This window comes from Dendropsophus ebraccatus, chromosome 2 (assembly GCF_027789765.1).
Source record: "Dendropsophus ebraccatus isolate aDenEbr1 chromosome 2, aDenEbr1.pat, whole genome shotgun sequence".
NCBI lineage: Eukaryota > Metazoa > Chordata > Amphibia > Anura > Hylidae > Dendropsophus > Dendropsophus ebraccatus.
In genome coordinates, this window is record NC_091455.1 from 186,400,086 (window position 1) to 186,423,843 (window position 23,758).

The 23,758-nt window shown below is 45.6% G+C and overlaps 2 protein-coding genes across 8 annotated transcripts in view; one reads left to right on the forward strand and one right to left on the reverse strand.

Moving 5' to 3' along the window:
- The window catches only part of CNPY1 (canopy FGF signaling regulator 1), a 117,264-nt gene extending 113,350 nt beyond the window's left edge, over positions 1-3,914 (reverse strand). The window contains exon 1 of one of the 2 annotated variants that reach the window (XM_069958889.1): positions 3,787-3,914. The gene's annotated coding sequence lies outside the window, so the exon portion shown is untranslated. Of the gene's footprint in view, positions 1-3,443; positions 3,512-3,786 lie in introns of those variants that run through there. The other variant, XM_069958888.1, reaches the window with a different exon arrangement.
- RBM33 (RNA binding motif protein 33) overlaps positions 3,544-23,758 on the forward strand; it is a 75,609-nt gene continuing 55,394 nt past the window's right edge. For all 6 annotated transcript variants that reach the window (XM_069958883.1, XM_069958881.1, XM_069958884.1 and 3 more), the window contains exons 1-7: positions 3,544-3,782; positions 14,853-14,931; positions 15,192-15,240; positions 15,328-15,410; positions 17,086-17,374; positions 18,919-19,065; positions 20,451-20,631. In XM_069958883.1, the coding sequence (XP_069814984.1) occupies positions 3,764-3,782; positions 14,853-14,931; positions 15,192-15,240; positions 15,328-15,410; positions 17,086-17,374; positions 18,919-19,065; positions 20,451-20,631 (847 nt within the window). In that variant the 5' untranslated portion in view covers positions 3,544-3,763. The remainder of the gene's footprint in view (positions 3,783-14,852; positions 14,932-15,191; positions 15,241-15,327; positions 15,411-17,085; positions 17,375-18,918; positions 19,066-20,450; positions 20,632-23,758) is intronic.

The window sequence follows — 23,758 nt, forward strand, 5'->3', positions numbered from 1 at the left end:
TATCGCTTCGTCTAACAGGACCATTAGTTCCATTGAAGTAAATGGAGCTTAATTGCAAACCACACCTGACCTGGAGACAAGAGAGGGGGAAAAGTGGCCATGTTTTTGTAGCGCAGGATAACCCCTTTAAAGGGAACCTGTAACCCCCCGTGCCGGGGTGACAGGCTCCCGACCCCCCGTTAGAGCCCCCTATACTTACCTAATCCCGCCGGGTCCCGCTTCTGGAGGTGGTCGGGTGACAGAGATCTCAGCCGCAGCAGCCTGGCGCGCGCGCTGAGAGATGAGTCCAACGCTCATAGAGAATGACGGATCGCTGGACTCTCCTGTCATTCTCTATGGGTGTTGGACTCATCTCTCAGCGCGCGCCGGGCTGCAGCGGCTGAGATCTTCATCACCCGACCACCTCCAGAAGCGGGACCCGGCGGGATTAGGTGAGTATAGGGGGCTCTAACGGGGGGTCGGGAGCCTGTCACCCCGGCACGGGGGGTGACAGGTTCCCTTTAAGCTCCATTTACTTCAGTGGAACTGAATTTCAAACCCCACCCAATCTGGAGACAAGAGAGGGGGAAAAGTGGCCAGGTTTTTGTAGCGCTGGATAACCAGCAGGAATAGACCATCATGAGCGTCCCACACATAGCACACAGGGCATAGCAGAGGCTCAGCTAATGGCGGCCAGGATCTTGCTCTACCTGCTGAGATTCATAATACATCTGATCCTGTTTAACCCCTTAGATGACCAGTTCAATAGTGACCATGGCATTAGTGGTTTCAAGGAGAGAGGACTCTCACTTGCACCCCCCTGCAACATGTCCACAGGGTGCCCTCGGGTTTCCAAAGAGGATCCTAGGTTTGCCATGTTTGTAGTGCTATCGAGCCCTGACAAGTGAATAGAATTGAGCTGCAATGTCCTGCAGATTCTGCCTCTTTGCTCAATATACCCCCCCCCCCCCCAACCTTTACAGCAATGTGCTTGGGGTTCTCATATTGCCAGGTAATGAGTTTTATCTTATACGATTTTCCAGAGATCTCCAATAGGTTTGTACTTACCATACGTCATGACGATTTCAATCAATTACAAATTGCCAGTTCCAAATGTTGAGATACAGTTTATTCTGAATATTATACTGATGCCCTCCAATATCCTTATTGTTATGAACTCTCTGGACAGTTCCTGTCATGGACAGAGGTGTCAGACTGGAAAGAATACACCACTTCATGCAGGACATACAGCAGCTGATAAGTACTGGAAGACTAATAGTGCGTTTACACAGAGAGATTTATCTGACAGATCTTTGAATTCAATGCCTGGAACAGACTATAAACAGGGAACGGGTAATAAAGGAAAGACTGGAATCTCTCCTCTTTTCAAATCCATTCCTGGCTTTGGCTTCAAAAATCTGTCAGATAAATCTCTCTGTGTAAACGCACCATTAAAATTTCTATTTAGAAGTAATTTACAAATCTGTATATAACTTTTTGACACCAGTTAATTTAAAATGAATGCTTTTTTTTCCTCTTCAGTACCCCAAAAAGGTAGGTGCCATTGTCTACCAGACATAGTCATATAGTTGCATAATGGCATAACGACACATCTGTGAAGAGTTAATAAAGGTCGGTGTTCTCTAGGCTGATAACTTATAGATTCATCTAAGGGCCCATTTAGACAGAAAGATTATCTGACAGATTATCTGCCAAAGATTTGAAGCCAAAGCCAGGAATGGATTTGAAAAGAGGAAAACTTTCAGGGTTTCCTTTTTGACCTGATCTCTGTTTATAGTCTGTTTCTGGCTTTGGCTTCAAATCTTTGGCAGATAGTCAGATAATCTTTCTGTGTAAATGGACCCTTAAAGGAGAAGTCCGTCGATAATTTTTTATTAAATTATTGTATTGCCCCCCAAAAGTTATACAAATCACCAATATACACTTATTATGGGAAATGTACATAAAGTGTTTTTTTCCCTGCACTTACTACTGCATTAAGGCTTCACTTCCTGGATAACATGGTGATGTCACTTCCTATATAACATGGTGATGTCACTTCCTGGATAACATGGTGTCACGCTCCGACTCCCAGAGCTGTGCGGGCTGTGGCTGCTGGAGATGATGATGGCAGAGGGATGCTCAGTATCCCTCCAGTGTCCTGTGTCCCTCAGTGTCCCCCTGCCATCATCCTCTCCAGCAGCCACAGCCCGCTCAGCTCTGGGAGTCGGGCGTGACATCACCATGTTATCCAGGAAGTGACATCACCATGTTATCCAGGAAGTGACATCACCATGTTATCCAGGAAGTGACTTCACCATGTTATCCAGGAAGTGACATCACCATGTTATCCAGGAAGTGACATCACCATGTTATCCAGGAAGTGACATCACCATGTTATCCAGGAAGTGAAGCCTTGATGCAGTAGTAAGTGCAAGGAAAAAAGCACTTTATAAGCATTTCCATAATAAGTCTATATTGGGGATTTGTATAACTTTTGGGGGGCAATACAATACTTTTATAAAAAATTTCGCCGGACTTCTCCTTTAATCTCTGCTCAATCTGCTCTAAGTGGTCATGTAGGCGGAGCTACTCAGTGACTGACATCTGTGTAGGTGTGCTTATAGTTATCAGTCACTCATAAGGACCGCCCACTTGACTATTCTAGCATGAAATAAATTGCTAAATTATCCAGGTACTTTTTCCATATCTATATACTGTATCTATATACTGTATACCATGATAGTGACGGATTATTTTGTCAATGTAAGGGTAGTATTACACAGAACGATTATCGTTCAAAAAATCTTTAAATTGTTCGGATTTGAACGATAATCGTTCAAAAGTGCAATAGAAGACGATTAAACAACCAATGAGAAATCGTTGGTCGTTTAATAGAATTTGGAGCCATTTTTTATTGTTGATCGTTCGCATGAAATAAGATGTTCGGACGATCGCAGTAACGATTTACGATTTTGTAATGCGGTCGTTTGAGTTCGTTTATCCCTTTGTGTAATAGCACCCTAGTAGATTCCATATGAAGCTGTTGTCCCCCTAATCTCAGGGACTGGACACAGCCCCCGCTTAGGACCCTGCATGTCCGGGGATGATGGGAGTTGTAGTTTTACCACAGCTGGAGACCTAAAGGCAGCAATGGGAACCTAGACCCTAAAAAACTACAATTCCCATCATGCTTGGACAACTAAAGCGGAGATTGGGCTAGCTAGGCATTGCTGGGAATTGTAGTTCTGCCACAGCTGGAGGGCCGAAGGTTCCCTATCCCTGGGCTAAGGCAAAACGGGGACTTCCAATAAAACGCAGGTTGGACTTAGGACAAGTACTGTGATAGCGTTAGTGACATCCAGCTTCCCTGGACTCACATAGAACTACGGCTATAAGTATCGATAAGTAGTGAGAACTGCCGGCACCCCACACACGTCCACTCCGCCCGCCCTCTTACTCACTTGTCGCCTCACGACGTGCGCGTCCCCGCTTCAGTAACAGCCGAGAGCATGCGCGCTCACTACCAGTACTCCCCCGAGCCCCGCCCCCCTCTCCGGCTCGCGCTGACTCCTTCCAAATCCTACCCACAATGCACAGCGCCGAGGCCGGAGAGCGGTGGCTGACGGCCGCCATGTTGTGATTGCTGCTTGTTTTTCCCTCCCCCCTTCGCTTTAGCTTGCTCCAGTCCCGGTATCCTGACCGAGGCGGGGGGACAGCAGCGCACCGACAGAGGATCGGAGCTTCTATCTAGTCTATGTGAGAGGGAAGAAGCCGGAGCAGCATGGCCGCTATGCTGGAAGGTACCTGCTGGGGGGCTCTTCACATTGTGACGCACAGGCCCGGGCTGAGGCCTTGGGGATCCGCTGTCTATCAGGCCTCCTATCTGTGTCTCTCATCTCCTTCTATCCGCCATGATGGATGTTTCTTAGAGGGTTTGTCTTCGGGTTAGTAACAATAAGCTGATAGCAGGATATATAATAACATATGAAGAGTCCCCATTATTGACCCCCCCCCCCCAGGCCCAAGTGCAGTTGGTACCGCCCGCTGGTCTTTGTTGCTGTGGTGATGACATCACCTGTGACCCCTGCAGTCTGGTGGCATCACCATGGAGGACGGTGATTGGCTGCACATGGGTGGTCGTGATGTCATAACAGCAGATACTGGAGTAATAGGGGATTTAAAGGGGGTCTTCCTAATATCACATCCTATCTATAGTGTAGGAAATAGGCTGGTCAGTGGGATCCCCCCAGTCATGGCAGCAGAGGAATATTCTCTCCATGTGAATGGGATGCAGCCTAGGCACCCATACAACCAGCGCGCCATTCATTCCCATGGGGGCTCTACCCAGTGTCCTGTCCAGTGATCGTCTGTGGTCATAAGTCACAGAGATTAGATGGAGCTGTCGCTCCATGCACCTGATCATTGGGGGTCCCAGAGGTCAGACCCCCAGCAATCATATCATACGTACACAAAAACCTAGCTGACCTTACTATTGTGTACGTTAAAACACTTTTAGGGTGCGTTAACACCTACAGGATTTGATGCTGTGTTCAGTTATCCGCAGCAGAAATTACGCTGCGGATCCGGTAAGTGTGAACGTACCCTAAAAGTGTTACTGACCTATAAAGGAGAAGTCCAGTGAAAATTTTTATTAAAGTATTGTATTGCCCCCCCAAAGGTTATACAAATCACCAATATAGACTTATTACAGGAAATGCTTATAAAGTGCTTTTTTTCCCTGCACTTACTACTGCATCAAGGCTTCACTTCCTGGATAACATGGTGATGCCACTTTCTGGATAACATGGTGATGCCACTTCCTGGATAACATGGTGATGTCACTTCCTGGATAACATGGTGATGTCACTTCCTGGATAACATGGTGATGCCACTTTCTGGATAACATGGTGATGCCACTTTCTGGATAACATGGTGATGCCACTTCCTGGATAACATGGTGATGCCACTTCCTGGATAACATGGTGATGCCACTTCCTGGATAACATGGTGATGCCACTTCCTGGATAACATGGTGATGCCACTTCCTGGATAACATGGTGATGCCACTTCCTGGATAACATGGTGATGCCACTTCCTGGATAACATGGTGATGCCACTTCCTGGATAACATGGTGATGTCACGCCCCGACTCCCAGAGCTGTGCGGGCTGTGGCTGCTGGAGAGGATGATGGCAGAGGGACACTGAGGGACACGGCACTGGAGGGACACTGAGCATCCCCCTGCCATCATCCTCTCCAGCAGCCACAGCTCGCACAGCTCTGGGAGTCAGGTCGTGACATCACCATGTTATCCAGAAAGTGACATCACTATGTTATCCAGGAAGTGACATCACCATGCTATCCAGGAAGTGACATCACCATGTTATCCAGGAAGTGAAGCCTTGATGCAATAGTAAGTGCAGGGAAAAAAGTACTTTATAGGCATTTCCCGTAATAAGTGTATATTGGTGATTTGTATAACTTTTGGGGGGAAATACAATAATTTATTAAAAATTTTCACCGGACTTCTCCTTTAACTAAACTTCTGAGAAGTCATCCTAACAGGTTAGTGCTGAGACTCCCAGGATCTCCAGACATGGCTGGGTGAAGCGCCGGCCTTTGTGCTTTACTTTTACGCCCTCTACTGATTGGAGGAGACTGGCTTCATTATAAGTCTATGGAGCCCCCTCCTGCAATGTGCCAGGGAGTGAAGCCCATTGCCACAAGCTTTACCTGGCTGTATCTAGTGATCGTAGTGGTCTCTGCACCCCACTGTGTGTCTGTGTGACAGCTCAGAAGTTTATTTATATGACCATAAAGTGTTATCTTAACATCAGGCAATTCCATAGCTGCACACAGGATGATATAACCATAGAGGACTATGCTGATACTTTACTTATAAAAAATAAATTGATAACGAGTATTTTTATAATGGGATGGAAAAAGAAAAAAAATATCAAAGCGTATAACAAAGTCAGCAAAGAAATTAAAAGGGTATTCCAGTATGGTAAAAAAAATATATATTATACATGTGGCTAATGGATGGGAAAAAAAGTGATACTTACCTACCCCAGTCCCCCACTTGTTTACTCTGCTCCCTGTGACCAGGACAGTGGGTTGAGGCAGAACCTGACACTCACTGTCCAGTCCAGTGTTGTGCCAGCTCAACCTGTCACTGGCTGAGTGTGCATCATGGCTCCGACACAGGAAGAAGCCATAAGGCTGAGCTCACATCTGTGTCACACAGTCCGTGCACAACACAAAAATGGTGCTTGGTCTTCCGATGCATAATGGATCTCGAGAGATCCGATTGAAAAGTATAACTGGGCCGAAAACAAGGCCTCATGCAACCACATCAGTATAAGTAGAGGGGCAAAAAGGGGTTAAACCCCCAGACAATCATTTATAGTTAAAGTGACTGTACCACCAGGCCCAGGCTGAGGCACCGGAGGCGGGCCGACCCACCCTTAGTGGGAGGAAACCCTAGCCCCTCTATGATAGGGTTCCATTGATTCTAATTGAGTCACGTCATGGAGGGGCTGGGGTTTCTTCCCATTGGGGGTGGGTTGGCCTGCCTCCAGTGCTTCGGCCTGGGCCTGGTGGTACAGTCATTTTAAATAACAATGTTGCCCCCAACCACTATTTAGATTCTGGTCCGCTTTCACTGTCAGCCTCTCTTTATGTCACTGTAGTGAAGATGTGACACACGACTGCTATAGCCATGATGGGAGTTGTAGCTTTGTAGGCCCTGGTTGGGGAACACTGTTCTATCGTATCTTTACCATAATACCCATCAGATGTGCCTGCCAGGTTCACCAGTTTTAACGTGGTGTCCTAGTGATGTCAACATCTGGATTCCCCACCAGTCCTGAGGAAGGACGGTCAGCACTACTTCTCCTTATGTTTGTCCCTGTAAAGCAGCCCTCCTGGCCACCCAACAGGGGACTGGGCCATTGACTTCATTCGCACATCTTATATGTAGACTTCCAGTGACGTTGGAGTCTATAGACTATTCTTGTCACTGTATATACTGGCAGTTGTCAGAGTTATACACAGTGTGAATGCACCCTTATAGCAGTTATGTTGTTGTGTCTGTCATACGTCGGCCCATCTTACAGAAACTGGTTTGGCTAACATGTATCCAATGTGTATGGTGGCCTTTATTGGCTCATACTTGGCTCCCATGGATTGTTCCCATTGTGCTTGGACACCCAATACAGTGACCTGAACACTATAGTCACTTCTTTATGTACAGTAAAAATTAAAGGAGAAGTTTGGCGACTTATGAAATTAGGCAGGGGGAAAATTGATTACAAATACCCATGCTGTTCGTGAGTCTTGGGACCCCTGCCAGCCTCTAGGGTCTCCGATGCTGAGACATCACAACCTGGCTGAGGGACTGGCTACTCAGGCAGTCAGTGACTGGGGCAGGACGCCGCTCCAGTCACTGGCTGAGTGCCCAGTCCATCAGCCAGGACAGGTCTTTTCTCCTGAGTCCTGACATCATCACTCATCACAGCTTGGGCAAAATGCCTTCTGGTGGGGGTCCCGAGGCCGTTCCCACCGCTCACTATGGGCATGTGGAGAGGTAAGTCCCCCCCCCCCCCCCCCCCCCGGCTTCCCGTTTTTTTTTTTTTTTTTAATCGCCGGACTTCTCCTTTAAAGCTGTGCATCTATAAATCCTGAATTCCCATAATCCAAACTTTGTATCACCGACCTGCAGTATAATATGGTTTCTCTTGACCAGAGTCCACCAGTGACATTTCCAGTTCTAGCTGTAGACATCATGGGGACTTTGTTATATGGCGTCTAGTAATTCAGAATATCTAAAAATCTGCCGCGTTTTTTTTTCTGCAAGGATTCTTCCTGTTCCTGGACTAGAGGATGAGCGGAAGTAGAAGAATGAGTAGGGAGCGGTTACTTTTGAGAATGTTGGTTATTGGTGTACTTGGGGATAAGATGAGACGGTCCACCATGGAGGAGGTTCTGCTTTGGCAGAGTCGTCTCTTTGCTCCTGATGTCGGCCTTCTGTAACCCAGAGTTTGAAGTCAACCTTGCAGGGACGTTTCCTACAACTCAATCAAAATGCCATTGTTTCATCCGCTCGTCCTGACTGTATCTACATTATCACCTCCTGGCAGGGTTCTGCTGCGGTTCCCAGTGGAATTCCTTTGAAATGTCTCAGATCTGATTTCACTCCGGAACAAATCTCCAAGGTGTAAGGAAGCTAAATGGGGAAGTGTCATTGTGCCACAAGTCAATCCACATGGTGATCCAGGGGTTATTGGGTTTATGATCACTGGCGTATAGGAACCCCTAACCATTCCCTAAATATTCCTACAGGATTAAGTGTTATTTTTTTACATGTTAATATTATTAAAGGGATTATCCCAAGATGCAGTTTTCTCCCATCTATAGACTGATGGTGCCTATACACTTTATACTTGTGAACAGGGCGACATAACAGGTGTGGCCGTCAGTATAAATTGTTTGGGGACTCCACTGACAGATGATGTTGGTGTGATAGAATTTTTTGCCTGACCCCTTTCTTCTTGAGAGAGAAACCACCCCCAGTCCTCAACCACGCTAACATTTATGGCACTATATATAAAATTAATGTATGCCAGATGTATCCTCGGGTTTTTATCCACCTGCTCTATTCTTACATTGACTGCTAAATGTAGAACCACAAGTAGTTTGGAACAGGTTTCCAAAAGGTCTGTAAATTCCAACAAAAACCTTCTGTTGACCATTGAGTATTGTACAGGGAGCACCTGGTCTCTACTAGTGATGCACGATGCACCGAAATATCGATACTACTATCGATATTTCGGGCAGAAAAATGGTTCGATACCAGGATTTCCTGGTATCGATACTTCATGTTATTCTGCATAATAGTGCAGATTAACATGAAGTATGGTGCAGAGAACACGGCTGGCAGCTACCTGAGCGCCGGCCGTGTGCTCTGTGTGCCGCCCCCTGTCGTCCCCTCCTCCGCCCGCACGCTCTCCGCTCCCGGCGGCGCCAAATTTAAATAGGCGGCACATAGCGATCGCTAGTGCCGGCTATTTTAAAGGGTAGATGCCGCTGTCATAACCGACAGCGGCATTTAACCCCCGCAGAGCCGATCCATATGCAGCACGAGTCTGCTGCATATGGATCGGCCCCTCACTGCTAATGACTGCGGCCCGCAATCCCGCGGGCGGCAGTCATTCAACCATTCCAAATACGGGACCCGCCAGTGCTGCGGCAGCGGTCCCTTACACCAGCCAGTTCCCCAACCTCCGGGTCCACAATCCTGTCGCCCCCCCCCCCCCTTCCCGCAGGGCCCACCGATACAGTGACACAACAACTCCCAGAATACCTTCTTGTGGGGAGTTGTTGTTCACAAGGAGGCATGCTGGGAGTTGTAATGCATTAGCAGCCTCCTGGCACAACAACTCCCAGCAGCATACCTCCTTGTGCACTACATCCCCCAGCATACCTCTTTGTGCACGAGGAGGCATGCTGGGAGTTGTAGTGCACAAGAATGTATGCTGTATGCATGTATGTGTCAGGAGCTGCACAACTGCAATTCCCTGCATACCTCCTTGTGCACTACAACTCCCAGCATACCTTCTTGTGGGGAGTTGCAAAGCACAAGGAATTATGCTGGAAGTTGTTGTTCACCAGGAGGTATGCTGGGAGTTGTAGTGCACCAGGAGGTATGCTGAGAGGTGTAGTGCACAAGGAGGTATGCTGGGAGTTGTAGTGCACAAGGAGGTATGCTGGGAGTTGCAGTTGCGTGGCAGCAGCCTTTCAAAACATCCCAGCATACCTTCTTATGCACTACAACTCCTAGCATACCTCCCTGTGCACTACAACTCCACACAAGAAGGTATTCTGGGAGTTGTTGTGCACAGGAAGGTATGTTTGAGGTTAGAGGGGAATTAAAAAATGTAAAAATAAGTGTTTTTAAAATAAAAAAATAATAAAGGTTCTAATAATCCCCCCTTTTCCCTTTAAAAAAAAAATAAAAAAAATTCGGCATCCTTTACATGTGAATTGTCCGAACTATAAAATGTAACAAAGTGATCAAGAAGTCACATAAATAAAAATGTTGTGCATGGGGGGGAACATATCTGTAGTCAGGGAGGAGGGAAATTATATTTGTATTTTTACGTGTTTTTTTTTTTTTCTCAAACTTTTTATTTAGTATCGAATTGGTATTGAGTATCGAAATCCGAAAGCTGGTATCGGTATCGAACTCAAAATTTTGGTATGGTGACATCCCTAGTCTGTACTAGTTAGTGGCTTGTGAGTAAAGGTCTTATTACATGTAACCATTGTCTGGTGGGACTACCATTCCCAGTGCATTGGGCCTGCCAGGGTGGATTGGTGCAATGGGAGTGAAAGTCCTGCCCCCAGTGCACCAAAATGCCTAATTACCATAGTAATTAAACTGCTGATGTCATAGAAATGGCGCATAGGATGAAGATTAAGGATAAGGTTTTTTTCTAACCTGCTGATAGTGTCCCTTTAAAGGAAAGGGCTGCATGAACATGTAGTCCTGGCTGCACAATCATTAAGTGATAAGTGGTGTAGCTCTAGCTGTAGATTGTCTCTCATTTACACTGGTGTTTAGGCCGTGTACAGTACTCCTAAAGGAGAAGTCCAGCGAAAATATTTTTATTAAACCCCCAAAAGGTATGCAAATCACCAATATACACTTATTACGGGAAATGCTTATAAAGTGCTTTTTCCCTGCACTTACTACTGCATCAAGGCTTCACTTCCTGGATAACATGGTGATGTCATGACTAGAGATGAGCGAATTTTCCTAAGTTCGGGTTCGTATGAACCTGAACTATAGGCTTCTGATTCCTACTGTCTGGGTGGATACAGCCTTACGGACCGCCCGGAGAACTGGGATACAGACATTGGCATAGGCTGTATCCCAGTTTTCCAGGCAGTCCTTAGGCTGTATCCACCCTATTTACAGAGGCTGCAGACAGCGGGAATCAGAAGCCGATAGTTCAGGTTCATACGAACCCGAACCTAGGAAAATTCGCTCATCTCTATTCACGACCTGACTCCCAGAGCTGTGCAGGCTGTGGCTGCTGGAGAGGATGATGGCAGAGGAACACTGAGGGACACAGGGCACTGGAGGGACACTGAGCATCCCTCTGCCATCATCCTCTCCAGCAGCCACAGCACAGCTCTGGGAGTCGGGTCGTGACTTCACCATGTTAACCAGGAAGCGACATCACCATGTTATCCAGGAAGGGACATCACCATGTTATCCAGGAAGGGACATCACCATGTTATCCAGGAAGGGACATCACCATGTTATCCAGGAAGGGACATCACCATGTTATCCAGGAAGGGACTTCACCGTGTTATCCAGGAAGTGACTTCACCGTGTTATCCAGGAAGGGACATCACCGTGTTATCCAGGAAGGGACATCACCGTGTTATCCAGGAAGTGACTTCACCGTGTTATCCAGGAAGTGACTTCACCGTGTTATCCAGGAAGTGACTTCACCGTGTTATCCAGGAAGTGACTTCACCGTGTTATCCAGGAAGTGACTTCACCGTGTTATCCAGGAAGTGACTTCACCGTGTTATCCAGGAAGTGACTTCACCGTGTTATCCAGGAAGTTAAGCCTTGATGCAGTAGGAAGTGCATGTACAAACGTAAATTATAAGCATCATCAGTTTATATAGGGTTTCTATAAGATTTTTGGGGGACAATACAATACTTTATAAAATATTTCGCCGGACTTCTCATTTAGGTGTTTAGGGTGAAATTGGATGTGTGTCGATTATTCTGCTGAATACAAATCCTGCCTTTACCCAATAGAATGTACATGCATTGGGTATTTAAAATTTGCAGCATGCTCGCACTTTTTTTTTTTTTTCTAATTGTTTTTATTTTTACAAAAAATGTAATCGATTTTGACGTTAAGATTGAATTAATTGTATGAATCGTCCAGCCCTATGTGAAAGATTTCCAGTTTTTCTGGATGGTGGTTTTAGATCCGCGTGCCACGTGTGTACTGTTTCTTTGTAAAAATAAAAAATGGAAGCTGTACGTAAGTCAGGGGCAGATTAGTACGCGCCCCGGCTGACCCTCCCCATGTCAGGGCTATAATGTAGTTTGTGAATCCACAGAAGGTTATCCAATTTTCATGCCATTCTTTTACGTTTTTAATGAGTTGCTGCTCTGGTATTTGTTGTGTAGCCGGAGAATGACTCGTCGATCGCTGACATGCCCCCCCCCCCCCCCCATCTCCTTATGTTAAAGCTTTACCCGTGGGACACCAGGCCGTGTTTGGAGTCCTGATTAAAATGCCGATGTAGCGGACGTACTCTCTTGTAGGTGATTATATGCTAAGATCCGCCCGGGACCTTCTTAAGGCAGAGCGAATGTGTTTATAAGTGCTTTTATATCGCTGTGATCCTTCTACAAGAAGCTCCCCAGGTCCCCCTTGGCTCCACTCTTATCAACAAGCTATACCACTCCGACCAGCGATCAATACAAAAATGTATATGCGATGAATAATAATTGTCCCGGGGAAGAATGACTATTCATTCGGCGGCGGGCGCTCTGTGCGATCAGATGCTATCATGATGATTCTCTGTCATTGATTATGCTAATGATCCGCACAGATTGACTGATTACAACCTGATACTTGGCTTGGGATAATCCTCTGGGTTCTTTCTATAGTCCCCCCCCCCCTTCTGTTTTGCTGTTATCTTTAGCTACAAGAGGGGAAGGTCTGGGAACGGGGAGCACCCGGATTCACAGCTGAAGGTCATGCGATACGGGAAGAAAGAACGGCATTAAACATGCGATCGGTGTGGGGACAGATCTGAATAATACCGCCAAACAGCTGACGCTTTCTCTTTGCATATATGGATCTCTCGCTGTAGTTTGCATCAGGTTTTAAATATGCCTTGAAAATCTCGGATATCAGATAGTAAAAGTGTCGGTGGGGAATGGACTATAGCTGTATGTAGTCGCACAAGTGCTGCCGGAGCTCACGTTTAAAGGGGTTTCCCAAAAATATAATCAGAGATGAGCCAAACTAGAATCAGGTGGGGGGGGGGGGGGCAGGGGGGCGAGAAGTTTTACTTGACAAGCGCTTCTTCAGGTGCTCCAGTTCCTTGGGGAAGTCCTACCAAGCAATCGTAATGCGGAACGACAGAATGCATCCACTGATGATGCTTTGGTTTTGTGGGTTCTTACTTCAACTTTGGTCAGCCCTGAATCCTATGTGACCCAACCATTCACATGAAGGGGGCCCCTTACACAGACCCCCGGCCCCCTCTGTGAAATGACAGGTTTCTTATGGAGTGCAGTCGAGTATGTGAGCTCTACTGCTTGTGGTGCAAGGGACCCCTGTTAAGGAGATCTGTAGGTAGTCCCAGTATGGACCCCTGAAGTCCCAGTATCTGGACCCCTGAGGATCAGATGTTGAAACCAGTCCTGTGGTTTCAAGTTATTATCTTGGCATTTCCCCTGATGAAAAAGCAGTTTGAAGCTCTCCCCCCCGTCTTCATGGTTCTCTTATGGAGAGGGGAGGGGTGGAGGGAGATGAGGCACCAAGACAGGACAACAAAGAGTAAATTTACAGCTACATCACCTCTGAGTTCAGCACTGACCTCTATATATGCTTTTACTCTGCTCTCACTGTGTAATCCTTTGTTCTCTGCTGGCGACTAATCTCCCTCCTCCCCCTTCCCCTTTCCATAGAGCAGACAGGGCCCGACTGATATAAAAGAGTTGAAATTTCCTGATAATGAGCAGTGGATGACAGAGAGAGAAGGAAGGATTGCAGATATTGGCATATTTGCCTAATAAACCCAATTACAAAGTTTCTTAAAATCACCTGTACTGTTGATTTCTGCAAAAAAAAACAAACAGTGACACTTTAAGTCAGTGAAACTGTTAGTGCTCCACTATTTCCTTATTTCCTGCCGATTTTGGCAGCCATATACATTAGGTTGCAGGTCCCAAACTCACGGCCCTCCAGCTGTTGCAAAACTACAGTTCCTTACCATCATGCCTGACCAGCTAAATCCTTTTCTTCCAGGGGATGGAGGATTATAGTTTTTCAAGCACTAGAGGGCTGCTAGTTTGGCACCCCTGCATTAGATAATGCTCGATTGACTGACAGGTACTCCGTCAGATTCCCTGTAAACATGTACTCTGCTCGGCTGAGTGTGCTTGTGTCCTCTATACCGGGAGGGGAATAATCTATATCCTTCGGGGTCTGAATGCAGTTTGAATGCTTTGTGTGCATTTACTTTTACCCAGCAGATCCCTCGATGTTTAGTGACATGTTATAAGACATCCATTCAGGTCATTGGATCGGCTGACTATCTAATGTACATGGGGCCTCCTAACTGCAGATGTCGGATGAGACAAGTTGGGCTTGTTGGACTTCAGTATGTCTGATCCCTTTGTTCTTTGGGAGATCAGCTGCTGCCAAAGGTTTCTGACAGCCGCATTCTTCCATGTTCCCCTGTTGGAAATCGGACCTGCATTATTAAAATAGCGATGTCATATAGTGAGCATGGACCATTAGTTTTACAAGACTGGATAACCCCTTTAACGCGTCTGCACATCTTATGCTATATAGCAACATATAGGGGCCAAAAACAACAACCTCCAGGACAGGAGGTGTGAATTCTTCAATCTGAGTATAGTTTGTTTACAGAGCACTCTTCTGCCCTAGTCACATAACTAACATGCAGAAAGTATACAGCGGAGATGGTTTTCTTCTACAGCATCTTACCTTAATATTTTATGCATCTTGAACGTTGTCTAAGTGTTTCTGAGCGATCTATTAAATAGTCGTCTTAACAAGATTTCTCTCTTTGCAGATGACGACTTTGATCAGTTTGATAAGCCTGGCGCAGAACGGTCTCGGAGACGAAGAACTAAGGATGACGACTGGGACAGGTAGATATGTCCCCCCCCCCCCCCTCTGATAAGCCATTATACAGCAGCGACGGCACCTTGTTTGTCAGACTAAGTATACATGTTCTAATGAAGATGTTAGACGCGCGCTACATGTCGGCAAATAATGGAGTATGTGACTAATCTTACCGGTGAGCCTGCAGTCAGAGCATTGGGAGGGGATGGCTGCTGTGAGATATATTGTATAGATCATATTTCTCTCATGGTTTTTGTTAATTTACCTGTTCTGTTTTCTTCTTTAGTGAACTAGAAGATGATCTACTTGAGGAGGACTTCTTACCTGGGAAGAAGGTAAACTCTTAATCTTAAACATGTCGTGTATGGTGGTATTCCAGGGTATGTAAACTGAATGACTGACTGTATGTGTTTGGTCTCCAGACCTCTGTAGATCTGTCAGATGAAGAACTTAATGATGATCTTCTCCAGAGCGATGAAGAGGAGTTGGACTTAACCAATTACAGGTATAGTTGTAACCTCTGAACCACTATTCAACTTGTGTTGATTTCTGTTCTCTTACTGGGGGTTGAACTGCTGCTTTATGGTGGCAGAAATCGTGTGGACATTAAAGGTTCTTTTTTTGTTTGTTTTTTTCCAAAGGGGGATTCCGCAGACTAAATATTAGTCTTTAAAGGGGTTATCCAGCGCTACAAAAACAGGTCCACTTTCTTCCAGAGACAGCCCCACTCTTGTCTCCAGTTTGGGCAGGTTTCCATTAAAGTAAATAGAGCTTAATTGCAAATCGCACCTGAACTGGAGACAAGAGTTGTCTCTGAAAGAAAGTGGCCATGTTTTTGTAGCACTGGATAACCCCTTTAATACATTGCTTTAATAAAGGTATATTACTTTGTAATTAGGGATGAGGGAATTTACAGTAATAGCAAAGCGAAGCACTTCCCTAGTCTTGGCCGTCGGCTTGTCAGCTGGCTTCCTTTGAACTCCGATCCGGGTACCTGGAAGAACTGGTTCCTATCCCGGGAAACTGGGAGAAGTTTCCTAGGATTGGATTCAGCTTTTCCAGGCATCCGGGGAGGAGCAGCTCTGAGTTCAAGGCCGCCGGGTGACATGCCGACCACTGAGAAGCGAAGCGCTTTGCTTCCCTATTACTGTAAATTCGATCATTTCTATATGTAGTAGAAAAAAACTTTATAGTTTTACTCTGATTTTCCCTTTGGTTGACTGGCCAGCAGTAAGGGGAGACTTAGCCCCCTCTGCTGCCACCAGTGTTTGTGTTGGGCACTGCAGAGCCTGATCCCCTGCTCTGATCTAGCGCTGTGTGGCACAGCAGGGTCCCATTATCCCCAGGTACTGTTCATTCTTATATACAGTACCTAAGAGTGTGCAGCAGCCTCTACAGAGGGAGCGGTGACTACTATGACTGCTCACTCTGCTTCTAGAACAGTAAAAGTCCATCACTGCTCACAGTTTTTCACCACCAGTTTTCCTCTTTGCAGATTAAATTTTCAGGAGCACCCCGGAATCATTCTAGAGCAGTAGTAAGCTGGGTACCGGGACACATACAGTAGAGCCTTCAGCACCTTCTCTGTCTGTGCCTCTGTTGTGTTCACTGTCTCTTTCTTTACCATTTCCTAACACATCTGTGGGCAGCATATAACCTTATCCCTCAGTAATCATTTTAGGATGATTTCTAGCAGTTTTACAGACTGATGAATATGGGTGTGTTGGGGTTGTGAGGGGAGAATGAGGCCTTTTTCTTAAGCTACATAAACTTCTACCATTTTGTTGGAAGGTGATGGATCATTTTACATTTCTAGTGAAACCTGCTGGAGTTCCACGTTAAAGGGGTTTTCCAATTTAAAAATTCTCTATGGAGCTGCCAGAGAGATAAGAGTGTGTCCACTCTTTCTGGAGCTGGTCATGTGCTGTACTTGTGGCTCGATTAATATAAAAAAGCCTGGGGCTGATAGAAAATCCCCTGGGGCACAGAGGTCTGACCCCCTGCAATCTCATACTACTCCCCTATCCTGTGGATAGGGGACAAGTATTTTTTGAACGGAAAACCCCTTTGAAGGACAGTAGCTACACAGGATTAATACTGGAAATATAAAAAAATTTAGATCTTCGTGTGACCTAACCAGAATCTAATGCCACTACGTAACATGCGCTTTTTAATTCTAGCTCACAAGGAGTCACAGTTAGTCTTAATGCAACCATCGGCGGCATGTCATCCTTTGACCTTTCTAAAAGCGTGAATGAAGAGTGTGCGGCAGAAGAAGCAGAGTTTGAAGAAGAGACCGAAGAACTTTATGAGGAAACTGAGGAGCTGGAGACCGGTCCCGAAGACCTCGTTGAGGCCTATGAAGAAAACTATGCCGAGGGAAGCGAGGATCAGGTAGAATACGAAGAAGAGGAAACCACAGATGAGGTGCTGGACATTGAGATCAATGAACCTCTGGATGAATTCCAAGTAAGTCGTCTTGTATCTGTGTTGATCAAGGGTTTTCATGGGACTTGGGTTGGAGGACAGTGTGAGATGTGTTCCCTTCCAGTTGGAGAGATGAAAATTAGACCTATTATCAGTGGCTGCCAGTTTCTTTATCTAGATGGTGACAAAGTTTGCGTTGACAGCTTGTTTGTCGTCAGGTAGCGGCCCTTTGTTCCGCTCGATGGCAGGAGAGAATCATGACCTTGAGGATTGTATCCTCATGGATGAAAACCGCTTTGTGTTCTGAGGTCCACTCGCAATTGTTCCTACTGTTTAATGCAAAAGCTATTATCCAGGCTTTTGAGCAAGATCTGATAAAGTCATCTAAAGCTAAAAGATTATTGACTTCCTAAAGACATCTTTAAGGTGCTTACTCGGAGGGAATGATTGATTGCTTTCGCCGGTCATTTTTGTAACTAATAGCTGTCCAAGGCTGAATGAAGAGATTGGAGATCCATGTTTACCCACCGAGATAATAGATTTATAAAAAGATGCTTCCTTTGTGCTTTTACAAAAAGAGTTAATCTTGTGTAATGTATGGAGGAGGCTTTTCAGGCCAGAGCGATTTGTTTTTCTAGCTTGACCTGTGAATCCTAAAACTATGGGTCAAGGCCCAAAATCCCTCTAAATTTGTGTTCTGAAAAATAGTGTCCTATGCTGCAGCTGTCTTACTTTCCAGTTTTGGTAAAGTGGAGGCGAATACAGGAAAATGTGGTATTAAAGGAGGATTCTGGAGAAAATCGTTTTTTTTTTGTTTTTTTTTTATTTCTTTGAACTTTATTAAAATTTAAGTTTTATATGGTCGGATATGTCTCTATCTATTAATTGTACACAAAAAAATTACATTGGCAAATTTTTACATTGGCAGCAGCCCCTCTGCTGCCCCCAGTGGCTGTGTCAGGGACTGCAGGACTGCACGAGCCCTGGTTCCAGCAGTTACATTTCACTAGCACTGCTGCATGGAGCACTAGCAATACTCAGCCTACCTCAAAGGTGAAGTTCGGCGAAAATGTTTATTAAAGTATTGTATTGTCCCTGAAAAGTTATACAAATCACCAATATAGACTTATTACGGGAAATGCTTATAAAGTGCTTTTTTCCCTGCACTTACTACTGCATCAAGGCTTTACTTCTGGATAAAATGGTGATGTCACAACCCGACTCCCAGAGCTGTGCGGGCTGTGACTGCTGGAGAGGATGATGGCAGAGGGATGCTCAGTGTCCCTTAGTGTCCCCCTGCCATCATCCTCTCCAGCAGCCACAGCCCACTGTAGATGGAAGTAAATTACAAATCCCTGGCACTTTTTAGCACCAGTTGATTTGAAAGATTTTTTTTTTTTTTTTGCTGCAGTACCCCTCAAACACTTAGCATGTGACATGTTGCATTATACAGGTATAAGAATTTATGAGTGTTTGGGGTTAAAGATGGAAAATAACCTACCTATATAATGCCCTGTTTGATTTCTATGTACAGTCATTTTGGTGCACACCTGGAAGTAAAAATGTTAATGTTTTACATCTTTAAGGATGAAGAATATTCACAGTCATTCAAGAGGCAGAAAACAAGTGAAGAACAACCGCAATATGTGGAAGAAACCACAGAAGAACACTTTGAGGAAGAAACGGTTGAAAACATACAGGAACCACAAGACCTTGTAAATGAATCTGAAGAGGTAACCTTGTCACAGGGGTCTCCTAGTCCCTTTATGTTTTTGTTTAGAATGAGCCATGAATATTAGACTGTGAGGTTCTAACTCATAGCACCTCAGCTGATCAGCTCTTATTGGGGACAAGTGCCACAATAATCCCCATAATTTTTATTTATATGGCGCTGACATATTCAGCATCTTTGTATAATTCTGTGGGTACATAAATGGACTCTGCAGAGTTGCACACTAATTAGTTAAAGAGTCACTGTCATATATATTTATTTTTTTCAGAAATTAATAGTCCAGGCGATTTTAAGAAACTTTGTAATTGGGTTTATTAGGCAAATATGTCATTATCTGCATTTAAAAAGACTTTCCCCAGGTCCCCCCCTCCCTCCTCTTTTCCATTCACTGCAAAATATCATTAAACTGTGACTTGTTGCATCAGACACAACCCTGTCTGTTCTATAGAGAGGGGAGGGGGGGGGACATGAGTCTGCAGCAGAGAGCAGAGAACAAAGGATTACAGGCATGGATTTGGTTGACCGCTGTATTCAGAGGTCAGAGAGGTCAGTGCTGACTGTCAAGAGGAGATAGCCGGGTCATGTAGTTGTAAAATAACTCTTTGTTGTCCTGTTGGTTTGATGCCTCATCTCTCCCCTCTCCATAGAGAACAATGAAGACAGGGGGGAGAGCTTCAAACTGCTTTTTCATGATAAAAATGCATTTTTCAGTTAATAAATACAATTACAAAGTTTCTTAAAATCGGCTGTACTAAATTTAAACGACAGTGACACTTTAAGGGGAGTGAGGGCCCTGTTCACTTACAGTGTATTGGTTACTAGACATGGCTCAGTAGTCTGTCTTAAGGTGGCTATACACCTTTAATACCTGAGTGCCAAATGATTGCTCAGCCTTTAGTTATCTTTCCTGTCCTCCCCATATACAGGAATTTTCAGCTCTACAAGCATTCCTGTGTTCTCCATGGCTGCAGCTTATTTCTTCCAGAACTAAGGGATCAGTCTGATTTTTCAGTGCTATCCCAACCCTCAGTGAGTTGCGGGTACAGCAGACGAAAGTATAAGGCCTATGGGGACCTTTAGTTCAATTAGCTAAAGTTGTGTTCTATTCAAGTGAATGGGACTGAACTGCAAACCTATAGACACTGTGTAACGTTCAGAGCTATGCTTGGTAAGAAATGGAGATGCTGCAGCCTCTGCCCCTTCAATCAGCTGATTGAGGGGGTTCTAGGGATCAGACCTGATATTGCAAGAATAAGTCATCCTGATAGAAGCCTCCAAAAACCCCCTCAAAGTCTGTTATTTGGACTGGCTAGGTGTCTTGTGGCTTATGTAATATATTTTATCATTGACCATTGTAGTCTTTCTAATAAATTTCTTGTTTCTTAGGTGCTCAATGAGTCCCAAGAACATCCCTCACACACTAAAGAAGAAGCCTTTGATGAAGACGACGAAGATGAAGAGGAGGAAGAGAGCGGCCGCTTACGCTTCAAGACTGAGCGTAAAGAGGGAACAATAATCCGGCTTTCTGACACCAACCGAGAAAGGCGAAATATTCCGGAAACTTTAGGTATTTTTTTTCCAGACATCCATTGTTGACATCACCTTACTATTCTGTGCTTACAGGCTGACTAGTTTAGTGATCAGTTACTAGAAGAGTATTGGTGGATTCCTATTCGTTCATGCTGATGAGTTCTTACACAGTAGTGTTCAGGTCACGGTCTCTTTATAAGTTGTCTGACAAATGAAAGGTGACCTGTTATTTGATATAAGCCAGTTTTTCCATATTACTAGACCATATTGATACTACATATGTGGGTCATAAGAGGAACAGATCACTGATCTCAGGGAGACCAGCCAAACGATAACACGGTCTGCTGCTAGTAAAAAAGGGCTCGATACAGTCAAATCCTAGGTGCATTGCTCCCTGGGAAAAATGAATATGCAAAAGAAGAGCCCGTGGAGCCTCATTTAAGAGTCTCAAAACACAGGACCAGCCAGATATCCATCGGGGAAGGACCAAGCCAAAGGGTGGCTCCTATAGGGAAACCACCAAAACCAACATATTGATGGCCCCATAAGTCAATGACGAGGGAAAAACAAAGGCCAGGTCTCCATCCACAGAAAGCTTTTTCGGCGTGTTTCCCCTCATCAGTATGGAGCAGGATTCTGGTGGGAGCAGTGCCTAGTAGATGAGGCTCCACCGGTTCTTCTTTCGCATACATATGTGGGTGGCTTTTAATAGCACTGTGAAGTTTCCATGATTATAATTATGGACTAGCAAAGAATGAAAATAGGGAAATTTCTAAAATGGTGCTGTATAGGTAACTGCTACCTGTTCAGGTGTATCATATGGCTAGACTTGGATCATCTTGTATTATGTGCTTTGGGAGCTTTATTCAGATGTAAGAACCCTCACAAATTCTCCAGAATGGGACTAGAATGGTTGTAAATATTATCATAAATATGTTTACTATTATAGTTCAAATTCTTTAGATTTTTTTTAAATTGGTTATCCACAGTTAGAAAAATATGGCTGCTTTGCCAGGCAGCAAGTTCCAAGCACAAGATCCTGTCCTCTCTGTTCTCCTCTGTTACAGTTACTGTACATTGGACTACAGCCGATTCTGTATACCGTAGACTTGCATTGCAAGTGTATTACAATGCAAGTCTATAGGACATCCAGCAGGACATCCACAACAGAGTTGACAGGGTTTTGCACTTGGGTCTTGCTGCCTGGGTGAAATGTTAAGTCATCTTCTACTCACAAGATGGAGGATAAGTGTCGTTTCAGGGCTCACAATGGTTAGACTTCCAGCATTCTGACACCTATCTTTTATCCTGTGAATAGGGGATAAGTTAGAGTACCTGTCGCTAATCATAAATTTTGATATGTCATTAGACATGTCACAAATTATTGATCCCACCGATCTTGCTGCTGAGACCGGATTGGATTAGGAGACATAGCCAGGGAGGGGACGTTGCAGTGCACTCAGACACTTTTGACATGTCTGATGTGTCAAAGGTTATTTTTAGCGACAGGTATTGTGAATATCCTTTTTTGAAATTAAAACCTGGGTTTTCATTGGTTACTGCTAACACAATTTCCTTGTTATAACAAAGTCTTGTGTTCTTGTAATGTTCCCCTATTGCCTGCATTGTACCCTCCCAGCATTAGGCTGATGCCCAGATCCCCTCTCCTAGCGGGTGCTCAGTTTCCTTGTTCTGATACATATGTCTACATGTACACAGTGGACACATCCGGAAGCAGATGGCTCCGTACATTGTGTAGTGGCCATGGTTGGTTACTGCAGCTCAGTTCTCCTTCACTTTAGTGGTGTCTGAGCTGCAGTAACCCAGCATGTTTAACATGAGACCTCATGTATGATTGCCACTAAGTAGCCTCCATCGGGTGTACCCAAATGTGGACACTACACAACTGCGTGAAAAGCATTACCTGGTTGCCAAGTGAAGACTGATAAGTAGGGGCAGGTTTCTGTCTTAAGAGATTGGACCGATCTGAGGTCCCTAGGTCCCCAAATACTGTATACTGTATATATGGTGGTCAAACTTGGTCAAAGTGGATATGAAGTGAATGGGGGGGGAGGCTTCACAGATGATGATAATGGAGATAGGGGACGGGCATGATGGACAACCATTGCCTGACCCCTTTGTTCTTGAAGAAATAAGCTGCTGCTGGAGCCTTCTGGCTGCGGCTTACCCCTTCCCATAGAGAACTCGGGAATGTTCTGCCATGTTGAATGTTCCTGTATATGCGGAGGGTCAGAGAGATAACTGTTGCTCGGCTAGGGCTGGGCGGTATACCGCAAAAATACCGATACCGTCACTGGCGTCGGTTAACCGACCTCAACTTAGCCAGGACGGTATCTGCGGTATTTTTGCTTTTCTATCTCCCTGTCAGAGTGCCCCCTCACTGCGCCCATCCTGTGAGAGCGCCCCCCGCACACACGCACGCCGCCTGGCATTAGCGCTGTACATTATGTGCAGGGGCGCTAATATCAGAGCGGGAGGTGGTGGAGGAGCAGCAGTGTAAGAAGGCCCCGCCCCCCGCAAGTCCCGTCCAAGCGCCCGCCCTCCTTACCCGTCCGGTCCCGTCTGAGGCTCCTCACCTGTCCGATACCACCCCACCCCCAGCGGTCCAGTCCCGTCCGATGCCCCCCACTGGTCCCGTCCTGTCCGAGGCCCCCCACCTCTCCCCTCCGAGGCTCCTCCCCCACACACCCGTCCGGCGAACACTGCCCATGTTTTCCTGTGTGTGCTGGGGCGCCGGCGTGTCAGAGCTGGAGGAGCAGCATTTGGGGGCGGCTGTCCTGTACTTCCCTAAGTAACAGTACAGGAGTGTAGCATAGGAGGAATGAATGGGCTGCAGCAGGCAGGATAAGTTATAGGAGACATCCTGCTGCAGCCCATTCATTCCTCCTATGCTACAGCCCTGTACTGTTACTTAGGGAACTACATTTCCCTGTATAGTAATACACCCCTATCCGCCGCCTTGTATAGTCATATACCCCTGTCTGCCCCCCCCTGTATAGTCATACACCCCTGTCCCCCCTCTGTATAGTCATACACCCCTGTCCCCCCCCCCCCCCCGCTGTATAGTCATACACCCCTGTCCCCCCGCTGTATAGTCATACACCCCTGTCCCCCCCCGCTGTATAGTCATACACCCCTGTCCC